The sequence below is a fragment of the Trachurus japonicus genome, chromosome 3, assembly GCF_045865225.1.
Source record: "Trachurus japonicus isolate A0001 chromosome 3, Traja_1.0".
Lineage (NCBI taxonomy): Eukaryota > Metazoa > Chordata > Actinopteri > Carangiformes > Carangidae > Trachurus > Trachurus japonicus.
The window spans coordinates 7,536,058-7,549,141 of record NC_140909.1 but is presented as its reverse complement, the minus strand read 5'-3'; the positions used below and the strand labels follow the sequence as shown (position 1 = coordinate 7,549,141).

General features: G+C 40.4%; 1 protein-coding gene across 1 annotated transcript in view; it reads right to left on the bottom strand.

Moving 5' to 3' along the window:
* Positions 1 to 868: 868 nt before the first annotated feature.
* cdh16 (cadherin 16, KSP-cadherin) overlaps positions 869 to 13,084 on the bottom strand; it is a 28,784-nt gene continuing 16,568 nt past the window's right edge. The window contains exons 12-18 of the mRNA XM_085806145.1: positions 10,883 to 11,074; positions 5,894 to 6,135; positions 5,686 to 5,816; positions 4,727 to 4,966; positions 2,380 to 2,496; positions 1,674 to 1,790; positions 869 to 1,438 (exon numbers count right to left, since the gene is read on the bottom strand). Of these exons, the coding sequence (XP_085662271.1) occupies positions 1,338 to 1,438; positions 1,674 to 1,790; positions 2,380 to 2,496; positions 4,727 to 4,966; positions 5,686 to 5,816; positions 5,894 to 6,135; positions 10,883 to 11,074 (1,140 nt within the window). The 3' untranslated portion in view covers positions 869 to 1,337. The remainder of the gene's footprint in view (positions 1,439 to 1,673; positions 1,791 to 2,379; positions 2,497 to 4,726; positions 4,967 to 5,685; positions 5,817 to 5,893; positions 6,136 to 10,882; positions 11,075 to 13,084) is intronic.

The following is a 13,084-nucleotide window of genomic DNA, read 5'->3' as shown; positions in this document are numbered from 1 at the left end:
CGATTTGATTCACTAGATAGCATCTTTATCTGTTTGCCCTTTTATACTGTAAATGTAGCATAGGATACAGTTGCTTTATTAGAGATGGCTTAAAACAGGTGCCAGCGCTGGTGCCACAATGGGGCTGATGACAGCAGCGCACTGCTGCAAAGGAAAGAGCTATAGGAGATACTAATGAGCTCAGATGAGGGTTTGTCACAGACTGGGACAATGCAGTTCTACATATTACATGAATAATACTCATTTAATGAAGTATAAGTTTTATCCTTGAATTTCATGGGTAGCTTCTAACCTCCCGCACATTAGTCTCTAATATGGTGTGTTCAAGGAACTTCATTTTCATTGCATTGCCACCCCCTTTTTCTCTTCTCACAGTCAAGCATGAACAATTATCCAAAAGCGCTGAAACTTTTGTCTGAACAGGCTAATGGATGAGCATGTAGTATCTGTTTAATTTGTGACGCATTGTCTTTTGTGGATGAGGGTGGAGGGGCTGATTAGTTCATCGGGCACCGTGGGGTAAGTGTCATTCAGTGGATCTTCAATTGTTGAGCTATTCATAGCAACACTTAGGTCTGAATATAGCGTCGCTGGCCTGTGAGGTCGTCTGGGTCAGCGTTAATAAAGCCTCAATCACAGAGACTGGAGGGCACTGCTAATGCAGTTACACACAGTACAATTTCAGGCTGTCTCATTAGATTAAAAGCGTTATGGTTTATAATGTGGAAGACTGCACGTAGCTACAGAGGTGGACAGAGAGGATTTTGTGCAGTAAATGATAAATTGGTGCACAGGTAAGATGTTAAAACAATGGAGTTAATATTAGAATGAATGGGACCTAAAGAATTGAAGGTAAAATGAATGTGGCTGCAGGGAACATGTTTTAATTCTGTTGAAGTTATACATCAGATTAAATCGCATCTCAGCATTTACAGGCATGTTTCCTCTAAATTTAAGGTTTTACAACAATCTTTTTGTGGCAAATTTGTCAAAATTAAGAATTAATAATCAATAAAATATCATTATAGTTCAATGATCTAATGATGTGTCAACAAAGAAATAACAGGTACATACTATGAAAGAGTATTGTGTTGTTTATACAGTATATAGCAATAAAAAATGTGTTATGTCTCAGCACTGAACATGCATTAGACATCCTGACTTATATATTTTGTGATTTTGCGTTTCAGGTATGTGTACATCTAAACTTTAATCCAATAACTGAAATATACATTCACTTTTAGACATTCATGGTCACTTAATGAATTCACAATGATATTGGTCCAGTTGGCCGAGGCAGTGAGCAGATGAACAGATTTATACAGAATCACCTTAATTCAGATGGAAATCTTCAGGGGAACTCTCTCCTGGTTCGTTTTGCTCGGTCTTTTGGGGTTCTGGTAGGACAGTCTCACAAATACAACAACCAGGATGATTCCTGAAATGTACAAAAAAAAAAAGAATGAAATAAAACATGAAGATACTCAGAAATATTGCTGTTATTGCTTATTTGTCTATTTTCACAATATCATGGAGCCATGGACAATGCAGTCTTGACACCCACATACTATGAATAAATATAAATATAAATGGTGCCTCTAATGCATTCTGAATAGCACAGATGTTTGTTTTATGGAGGGATTCAACTTGTTTTCATCACCCTCTCTGCTTACCTATGACTGCAAAGGTGCCAAGCAGGATGCCCACTGCAGACTGAATAGTTGGCATGCCCTGCAACTGCTTGGCAGCCATTTTGCAATTCCCTCTGACGTTGCAGGGACACACTGTGACTAACAGGAGAGGAAACAACAAACAAAACTCTCAGATCAGGGGAAGAACCCAGTGATAAAAAAAAAAAAAAAAACTGGTACTGTATGTTCTGGTTGGATTTTGTTTAAAATAGTCCTACTCAAGACAAAAACACACTACCCTGCTTATGACATAATACATTTGAGGAGTATAAATCAGTTTGACCCCATACATATATGACTACATTTGTTATATCAGACATAAACAATGAACTTTATATAGAAGTGGGCAATACAAGATGTCATTTTTTAAACATGACTCCAATCTAGCAGCAGCTTCTTCTCTTTAAAAACTCTAAAGCAGTTTATCCTGGCATGTGTAAGAGAAGCTACAGTATGTGTTGTTTTCTCTTATGTATATAAGGTGTCAGAAGGTTACACAGGGCAGAGCACAGTCTTAAGAGAGCTGTGTAATCACAGGCCTGGAAAAATCATTAGTATCATTAATAAACAAGAACAGAGTTAGGTCAAGCTGGCACACAGGGGTTGATCTCTATCGATTGTTCCTACACTCCCGTCCCATAACCCCCGTGTGCTCGCTTCAGCTCATCAGCAGGAGTGTCAGCATTACCTGGCAAGTTTATGAAGGTGCTCCTGGGAGGCGAGCTGCTGTCAGAGATAGTGAAGGGCACCGTGTAGACCTCAGGGGCCAGGTATGGGATGTTTAAGGACAGGTTGGTGTGTGTATCTGAAGGACAGAACACTTGATTGTTGGTTAAGAGAATGACACAAAAGCATTTACTGTTATTTCCATTATTACGTCTTGATTAAATCACCTTCTAACCAAAGCTCAATATGACAGAACAGCTGTACCCTGAGGTCCAATTTCAAAACTGCATTCTGATGTTAAAAGGGATACTTCACCAAAAATGCACGAGATTTGCTGCGAGATGTTCGTTCGTCGTTGTAAACCATTGGATGTTTGATGTAAACACGGAAGAAATCTCGCAGCAAATCTCGTGCATGCGCACAAACATCAACAGAGCCACTGGGAGCTACTACTACAACAAGGCTACAAACAGAGATCAAATTATTTTTTTCTGAACAACTTTTCCATGTGGCGGCTTCAGGACACTTGGGTCAGTACAGACGAGCAGTATGGAGGTATCTGGTTGTTTCATAGTGTGTGTTTTGGACGATTCAAAAGTCAACTCTATGCCAGTCGGACCCCCCCTGGAACTCCAAAAGCGTTTTGATGACTCGAAAGTTCTCCAAACCCTTTCTTGGCATGACAGCGAGTAGAAAACCGGTGAGTTATCGATTTTGGGTGAATTATCCCTTTAATAGAAAAAATAAAAAACAGTTTCCTATGTGTTTGATACTTGTATTAGAGCAGGAAACATACAGACAAGAGGCATCACTTCCACTGCAGCCCTGTCCTGTGCATGTCAGATTAAAAAAACAATTGAGTCTGATGCACTGACTCATGTGTCAAGATTTTACTATGAAAAAGTCATCACACATACAGTACAACTACATAAGTGCACAACCCACACAGTGTGAGGGAGTGACTCAGCTGTGCATGGAGTGGTCTGGAGTGTGTATGTGTGTCTTTATCTTATCTCTGTAAATCAGGCTAAAACACACGCCTGGCCGTGTGACGTAAAAGCCCTGTCCTGCGAAGGAGAAACATTTTATCAAGCTGTTTGAACCCTTATCTGGGGTCTTAAACTCTATATACGCTTGCACCTCTCCCATCTTTCCCCTTCATGTTCCATTTGTCAGCGAGGGGGGCAGCACGAGCTGTGCATGAGCTGTGCACTACTTCTGAAGAGGCTGTTAATGTATTTATCCCCTCTCTGCACTGTTTCGCCTCTGATGTGACATTTTCTCAGGGTGGATCAGTGACCGGCGAGATACACAGAATCACTGTGGATAACTCTGAGAGCAGAGAGTGTGAGTGTGAGAGCATTTTTCCAGGACAGTGCTGTTTAAAGATGTTCCAGTCTGACTGGATCCATCTTATTTCTCTCAGATATTAAGAGTGGACTTGGTGGAAGAAGAGCACACTCTCTAATTAGATGAAAAGAACTGTATAGTGAGTATTTGAACATGGTGCATTTGAGAGTCTCTGAAAGACCGGAGATGAATAGTCAGGCACATGCACACTTTTTTTTTTATGAATGGTTGTGGTAGTCTCACGCGCACGCAGGCAACTCTGAGACTGGCACAAGTACACATTATTACCACAGCCATTATTGGTTACGACCAGGTGCAAAGCACTCTGGGAGATTCCTCTTTTAGCCTCCATTAGCTGGCAGGAACCCAGTGGTGACGCCAAAGAAATTACACAGATGATATAATTACAGCTGGGCTCAATCAATACCAACAGGAACAGGGTGACTGAAAGAGGGAGATTTAAAAAAAAACCCTGAGAGGGAAGTGGCTGAGATGAATCACTTAATGACAGACGTCATAGCAGTACATAGTTTGCATTAAATGAGCCCAACGCTAACAGTTTACAAGCGCAGAAAAGACATAATTACATTACACCTCCCATCCCAGATTGGTGTGAAGAAGCGATGTGGGAATAAATAGAAAAAGGACAATTTGCTCATGTTCAGGGCCTCATCTGTCTCTGTACTCATGGATGGCGTATATCGTTCTATAGAAATCCAAATAACTGAAAACATTGGGCATACTCTGGTAAACTCTGTATCCACTGGCTCTATTTAAAAATCTATTTATAAATAACATCACGTTGCATTGCTGCCTTACTCTCTATTTTATTCAATAGCGGACTGATAATCATCAAATTGGATTTGGCTCTTTACAATGCAGCACTACAATGCATGTAGCATCAGCTTGTATAACCACATCAATGTAGAAAAGCAGCCACTCCTAACGACATTATCTTTCCTTGCCTCTCGTCTCTTTTCGCTGTGAATCCACTAACACTAACTAACACCTCTGCTCACCATTAATTGGTGTCAACTTCCAGTTACGGCGAACTGTGGCGTCGCTGCGCAAGGAGAAGTTGAGCCGTCCTCCGTGCTGTGGTCCGTCGCTGTCCCTCGAGGCCAGCACCAGAGCTTGGTCCTCCCAGCGAGGCGTGCACAGATACTTCCAGGAATAGTCTCCGACCAGAACTGGACTGTTGTCATTCACATCCAGGATTTGGACAGTGACCAGGGTGGATGCAGATAAGGAAGAGTTTCCTTAGGGGACAAGAAGAGATGTGCAAAAGATAAAAGTAACATTTCCTCATCTACAGTTCCTCTCTGTTATTATAAATGGGCTTGCATATTATATAATGCACTTTATCTGACCACCAACCTTCTAATTGCTCTACCACCTGAGCCACAGTTCACCATCATTATATCCTAAACCCTGGTCAAACTAAACTCATCTCTGGAGGTGAAGTGGGATGAGCTGGGATAGAAACGCTGCAGCTTCATCGCCCCGAGATCAGAACATTATATTTACATCTGCACTACATTGCAGCAGTGTTCTTCACCTTGCCTCACCTTCTTCCCTGGTTCTTTTCGACTTTCTCTTGATCTCACTCTTCTGCAGCTTCTTCTAAAACTGTACTCTCAAGAAACTGTCTGCATATAGAAAAAGTGCACAGACTGACAGTATGTGGTAAGTGGTAAGTGAGTGTGGGCATGTACGTTCTTTTGCATGTACGCGAGGGAGGTGAAAAGAGATCTTTAAGATTATTCAGTGGCAAAGCAAAGAGAAAAACATTTGAACCACTTGTCACATTTAAGAGAATATGTAAATATCTACGGATCAAATCACATTATTAATATTTATAAACCCTAAACAACATGTAGGTTAATGACTAATGCACAGGAATGGATCGTGCTTTAACACAGGCCCCATATATCAAATACAGTATGTATGGTATTCATAATAATGAAAGCAATCTTACGTCCATCTACTGCAATGACCTCCATGGTGTATGTGCTGTTCTCCTCTCTGTCCAGCGCCTGCACCGTCTTCAGTTCTCCTGAGTATTTCCCTATTGAAAAGTATTTCTTGGTGTCGCCTTGAAGAGAATATCTGCACACAAGAAATAAGAGCTGTGATACTTCGAGACATTATTATTCACTCAGTGTTCATTAAGCCCAGGGTTTTACCTGATTGGATGAGAATCAGGGTCATAACCTCGGATGGTGGCGATCACCCGTCCCGGCTCCTCGCCCTCTCTGACCGTCACCTCGTAGTGGCTCTGAGACAGGATCGGACCCTCGTTCACATCGTCGACATAAATGGAAACTGTTGCTGTTGATGCCGGTCCGTATCGGCCACGGACCAGAGCCACTGGGTTCTGAGCGCTGAGCACCAGGATGTATTCACTCTCACGCTCAAAGTCCAACACCTGCGTAAAAAAAAAAAAAACATACGTCCACAGAGGGATGAAGGGACAGAACATGTAGTTTTCTTAAGAATTTCCTCTGACATTATTTCAGTTTTGACAAATTATATATACAATGCATATGTAAATGTGGGAAACTAGGTAGGGTGTGGGGTTTTATGTTTTATGTTTCTATGTATTTGTGGGTGTATGAAATGTGGGAATGTATGTAAATGTATGTAATATGGTCAAGGACACACTCCTGTGGTCCTTTTTCCCGACTGTCCGCACTTTCTCGAGGCCGTATGTATGGAATGGTGAAAACAATTTTCCTGTAAAGGACAAATAAATCTATCTATCTATCTATCTATCTATCTATCTATCTATCTATCTATCTATCTATCTATCTATCTATCTATCTATCTATCTATCTATCTATCTATCTATCTATCTATCTATCTATCTATCTAAATTATAATAGTAATGAATAGTAATGAGTGAACATTAACTTCTCTTGTGAACATTAACTTCTGTCAAGTCATTGTCAAAACAGCACTTTACTAATGTTTAATGCTAAATTTAACTTGTGTTTTAATCCGAAATTTGCAGCTGTGTTTATTTATACATGGTACATATTCACTGTATTTGTATATTGTTATTGTATTCAGTATATTTTATCCTATTCTAAAGCCTGACCAGGGACAAAGACTGCAAATTAGCTGAAGCGAGACATTTGTGGCAATGTTGTATGTATCGTCCCTGTTAAATAAACATTAAAATAAATACAATAATAGGGACCAAGACATTGTTTTCAAAAAGAAAAGTGTTTTTCTTTATTTTTTTAAATTGGAGAACAAGTCTTATAATAAATTGATCAATTACTGACCACTCCACCAAAGTTTTACCCAGATCTAAAAATGCTGAACCTCCCAGAGCTACAGCAAATGAGACAAATTAAAGGTAATACTCCAATTTCTGTGAAATCAGAGTAATTTCATGAGGACACTGACAGTCGGTAAACACCCACACATTAACACAGCATGTTGCCATTGCAGGCAGGAGGAGGAGGAGGAAGGGGTGGTGGGGGGGATGAGGGGACGCTGTGCAGTCCCGTGTGTCCGGTCCCTGTTTTGTACTTCCAAGGAAAATGGTTTGAGTGTCAGTGTTGCTGCACGAAGCCAACTGATTCACAAATGTGTCAAACATTTTCCATGATGATGCACCGAGTATCTCCGTGGAATAATTATCCGAGTAAACCAGTCACGTTGTTACGCAGATTTGTAAGAGCACAGAACATATATGGTGAAAAAGTTGTATTCAATGTATAAACACTTGATCGTAAACGTATATAAGCAGATAACTCTGTCCATAAATGCTGAAACGCGTTTTTAACATCTGTACAGTGTGTGCTACATTTGAGTCAAAACATTTGGAGCAAATTTGGGAGAAGCAGATTTCAAGTGATAGGATTATCATAATCTGTACACTAAAAATAGTAACTGTGACCTGTTGACTTTGTTTGACGGATTAAAAACGTAGTTTCAGAGTGCGGGTATGGATAGATTAGCTGCATTTATCATGGTGTTTACAGTGCAGAGGAATACTTGTCAGACATTTGAAGATTTCACAGATTTTAGAGGCAGGACAAGAGTCATATATTTGATCTTAATCTCTACTGTATTTGATTATTTTAACATCATCTCTACAGTCCTGCCTGGAAGCTCATGGTTGCTGTCAGGTTTTAACCATAAACGTGTTCTGTTGGCCAGTGAGACGTTATTAAAGCAGCGCTGCCTGACAGCATGCGTCTCTGTTGCCAGGGAGAGGGAACAGACCTTGGAGGGTGCACGAGCGCTGCTGCTGACTGGAAGTGATGCATCAAACTACTCAGCGTGTGTGAGCGCATCACATCATGTGCACGGACTCTGGAGGTGGTCGTTAGTCATCTCAACCTCTGTATTACTCAAAGTCGTCACATGGCGATCATATTGTTTTATAATCTGGCCCAAGATATCAAAAAAATGTCTGATTGTTGTTGATAATTCAGGAGATCACATTAAATATATCATTTTGGACTGTATAAAATTTATTTTCTGGCCAATAGACAGCAGTGGAAACAAATTGCTACATATTATCTCCCTTTATTGATAGTTGATGTAGCAGAATTGTTAGCATACAATTGCCTATTTACATATTGACTCCCATTTTAGCTCTATTTTATCCGTCTGCAAAAAATAACTAATTCTTTAGCTGCTAAATGCTCAACAATACTCACCAGCTAGCTGCTAACAGTCATTAGCTGTTATCTACTGAGAACAGCCATCTGCAGCTGTCTAACCGCTCAAAAACCATCGTGAGAGTGAAACACGACAGTAGATTTGTTGGCCAGAAACCCAAAAACAACAACGAGCTGGAAGATGCTAGAAATCTCCAAGGAGCACGGTCGGCGGGGCCATGAAGCCACATGACAATTCTCTGTGGCTTTACTACTTCTGGTGACCCAGCGTTAACTTTTAAAATAGTTATTACTCATACTCAATGCAATATTGAGCTCTAAATAACTGTACTAAATTTACATGAGATACTAACAATTCACATATTCTACATTTTACCTTCATTTCAAAGACTTTAGCTGCATTTTGTTGAATTTTCCTTAGGTCCAGAAATTTAAATCTCTAAAATCAAATCGCTCAAATCAAGTTCTGGGTAAATTCACAAGCCCATGAAGTTTTTTGTATTTTCCACATCACAACTAATCATAACAAACCTGCTTTTTAAAGAAAACTAGTCCTGTGCTGTTGGCTCATCAGACAAATCTTCTTGTTAGTGTTTATCATTCTTCCTTCTAACATCATATGACTGTTTTTATTCATTTAGGGTACATTTTAAACAGATTATTCTTACATTTTCTTAGTTACGGACAAATCTGTCTGTTTCATCTATTCATTCACTGATATTAAATGACTAATTGAACTTGGAAGTCTTGTTTCATTTAAACTTCAAATAAAGTTTCATTAGATTTTTTTAGAAACGATGTCCAATGTTTACCGCTCCTCCATCCTGATTAGATTCCCCTCACTCACCCTGGTTCATTATACATTTACCTCCATCTGCAGCCTGTGTGGTAAACTGCCATTAGTGTTCACACAATCTAATTATTCACTTCGGGCCGTGAGCAGTGTGTAATTTCTAATAATGAAATGTGTCTGCCTTGTGGCTCTGACCTCACATTGTAACATGATGAATTAAAGGATTTGCTCAAGTGCATTTTAATCCACTGGGGCTTTACTTGTGAAGGATTTAATTATTTTTTTTGCTGAAGTAAACTACATAAACAACAGTTTCCCTTCTACTATTAGTTACAGTAATTTCTAACAAGGTCAATACACGAGCTATAAACACAGCTGCTCACAGAGAAAATGATCTAATATATACTGTACTGTACTGTACTGTAAATTGGCGCATTGCCATAATCGCTATAGTCATAGCAGTATGTTTGTTACCTTTAATTGTCGGTGCAAGCTATTGTTAGAGCGGCCGAGCCGAGCTGCGAACTGCTCAGAGCTACTGGGATTTCTTGGTTTCCCTCATCAAACTCATCAAATACACAATCCAACAACTCCACAACGCTCTGGTGGACAAGTTGTGACCTGCACATTCACCATGCTATGAGATAATAACAGAACGTTACCAGACAGAGTTGTTTTAAAGGTAAATTCATGCAAAACAGCCGATGTGCGTTCCTGTCGGGGGCAGTTTTTCGGCAAGCAGTCTCTGCATTTGCCTCTAAAACAACTAATTAACCTCTAATTACAACTCGTAATGTTATGAATGTTATGAATGTGCAGGTCACAACTTGTCCACCAGAGCGTTTTGGAATTGTTGATTTGATGATTTTGATGAGGGAAACCAAGAAATCCCATGAGCCTCCGTAGCGTAGCTCTGAGCAGCTCGCAGCTTGCACCAAAATAGCTTGCACCAACAAATAAAAGTAACTAACCTACTCCTAAAACTATAGGGATTATGGCAATGGGCCAATTTGCCAAAATGTTGAACTATCCCTTTAAACCAAATTCATGCAACGTCCATTTTTAGCTTTTAAACGTCTCCTGCTTTATCTCAGAGGAACGGGTGCAACTCACAGCTCAATCACATTTGTCAGCTCCCACAGAGAGGTGGAAAATAATAAACTGTCTCCTGCCTGGCTCTCTCATACAGACCAGACCATTACAGTGCACACCCACATACATGGACAGCCACACACACTCATTCCCCAACACATCCCTAAAACACCATGCTGGATTATAGGAGGCAGGCGAAGGGTGATGTGCCCCGGGGACAGGAGAGATTATTAGGCAAAAACATTCCATTGACATGTGGACTCTTTTTTTTTTTGGACATATATCAATTTTCTTTTTCAACCTTTTTTAAATGTACACACTAAAATACTGACCTAAGTTAAATGGGACTGGTTTCCTCACAGAGCCAGCTACTGAATGATCTCTGCACAGACACAAGGACAGACACAAGCCATCGTGCCAAAAAACTGTCCTTGACATCGCCCCTGAGAGGAGAAATGTGTCGGTGGTCTTTCACACCACAAACAGGATAGTGAAAAACAACCAAAATAGCACAACATCACACTCTGGACCCGGCAGGACTTTCCCGGTCTAAATCAGTTTTATCAGCGTTTTTGTGTGGGAGGGGACCAGCAAGGCCACAAAATGTGTTTGTATAGGGGCTGAAAGTGTGTGTGTAATGTGTTGTTCACCTTCGAAAGCACAAGCGAGACCTCATTGGTCTGCTTGTCGGTCACTAGCGCGAAGACCTCCTCCTCGTTTCCGGACTCCAAACGGTAGTCCACCTGCCAGCTGTCTCCTCCTCGAACATCTGCATCCCCTGCCAGCACAGCTGTCACCGTGGTGCTCACTGCAGCGTCCTCTGGGATGTGGAAGGGGCCGTACTGTCGGAGCAGAGACAGAAAACATACGATCACTCCTGTATAAAACGCATTTAAGCAGGCTTATGTATAGGAAAATATAAAATATATATTATATTATATTTTGTTGTTAGTTGTTAGCCTTTTGTGTGCTTGTTTGTTTTTATTTTAATGCTCTTCATTTCCACTATGTTTTGTTCTTAGTTGATTGCCTGTCTTTTATTATCTATTGTTTGTTTGTTTGTTTTTATTTCAAACCTCTTTATTCTCATTATGTTCTGTTGTTAGTTGTTTGCTTGTCCTTTGTAAATGGAAATCTTATGTACAAAGGGTAGGCATAATAAGCTATTGCTTCAGCCTACACCTTTTGGTTGCATGTATTACTGACCAGTCTATGCATTGTGTCAGTCTCTTATTTTTTTAATTGATCAAATTAATAAATTAAACCAAACTAACTAAAATATTATATTTTTTTTTACAACGAGTCAGCTCTCATCAACAGATCAATTCAAATTCAAATTTGCTTTATTTGCATGAATGTTGAGAACTATGTTGCCAAAGCATCAAGAATCAATGAAACGTAACAAATACAACTAACAGAATCAAAAATACACAAATAAAATAAAATAAAAAGTACATATACATGTATATACCCGATGCGTGTATGTGTGTGCTGATGAAGTGCTGTCTTTCTCTGGGTTATACACAGGTTGGGTGTCATTAGGCAGTTGCAAGTTGTTATATATAATGAAAAATATATATTCACATATTAAATCATATTAAATTACCTGTATAAAGGTATTTTGTTCTGGAGGTGCAGTAATTTAGCCAAAGAATAAACGTGTTAATCTTTGCATTAACAGCTGCATTAGATGTTAAATAATAACATGGAATTTTTGACCTGTAATTGAAAGTCACAGATGACCAGCGGCCCAGTTTTCTGTGTGAGTATATGTTTGGCCCCTCTTGCCCTCCCGGTGTCGGCTGACCTTTATTCACACACCTCTGTGTGTTTGGACAGCCGTTTAATCTGCCACTCACAGATGTCCTCTTGTGAAGCAGCCATGCCTCTGATCTGGCTGCCCCATCCACAGGGTCCCTGAACCCCTCGCCCTGTCACCACTCACCTCCCACATCACTCCCTATAGCGCTGCCTTCAGAATCGGCATGGAAAAAGCTGCACTACTCAGGCGTGACCTGCTCAAGAGCATTTTCCACCTCTGTGTTTGTGGCTTGTCCGTGTGTGTGTGTGTGAGAGAGAGTGTGAGGGGTGATTACTGGAGCGAGTGTGCACATTTGTTTGAAAATGAGCGCTCAGAAAGTGCCACAGAAATCCTAAATTGTCAGCTTGATGGAGCGAAGACATAAAGCTGTTTTATCAAGGAAAATATACAGCACACTCTTTTTTTTTCTTCCAGCCTTTATTCAACAACAGTGTTTCCTGTTATTGGTCTGGACATTCATGCCAAGCTTCAGCAGCCAATTTCCACTGTTCAAATTAAAGGCAGCAGCTTCTCCCTGCTCTCTTGGCTCAAAATAAAACGTTCCTTCACAGCTCGTAACGTCCGTGCACTCACACCGTGTCACTATGGTCTGACAGAAAGAACAGCCAGAGACCGGTTCCCCATCATCACAGCACGATGGCTCTCCCACGTAACTCCCAACCCTCGTGACTTTGCTCTCTTCTATTATGTGGCACATGTGGGTGGGAGTGAGGGGATTTTCTGTAACTGCCTATCTTCACTCTATTTTTTTTCTTTTCTTTCATACCAGCAGCTTCATCGAAAAAAACGAGGGGAAACCACTTTCACATTTCACACCGGGCCCCTGCGACTGCTGCGTTAATGACGCCTCGCCCAGCTGGATCACACAAGCTGCATCGCAAAAAAGTAAATAAGGATGAAATAAAAAACATGAAAGTGAGTGATTGTTGGATTTGCACAGTTTGCTTATATCTTTTTAATCACATTTCGCTGCAATTTGTGCTTTTATGAGCCAGGTGAAACTAGAGAGGAGACAGGAAATGAGGGGGAG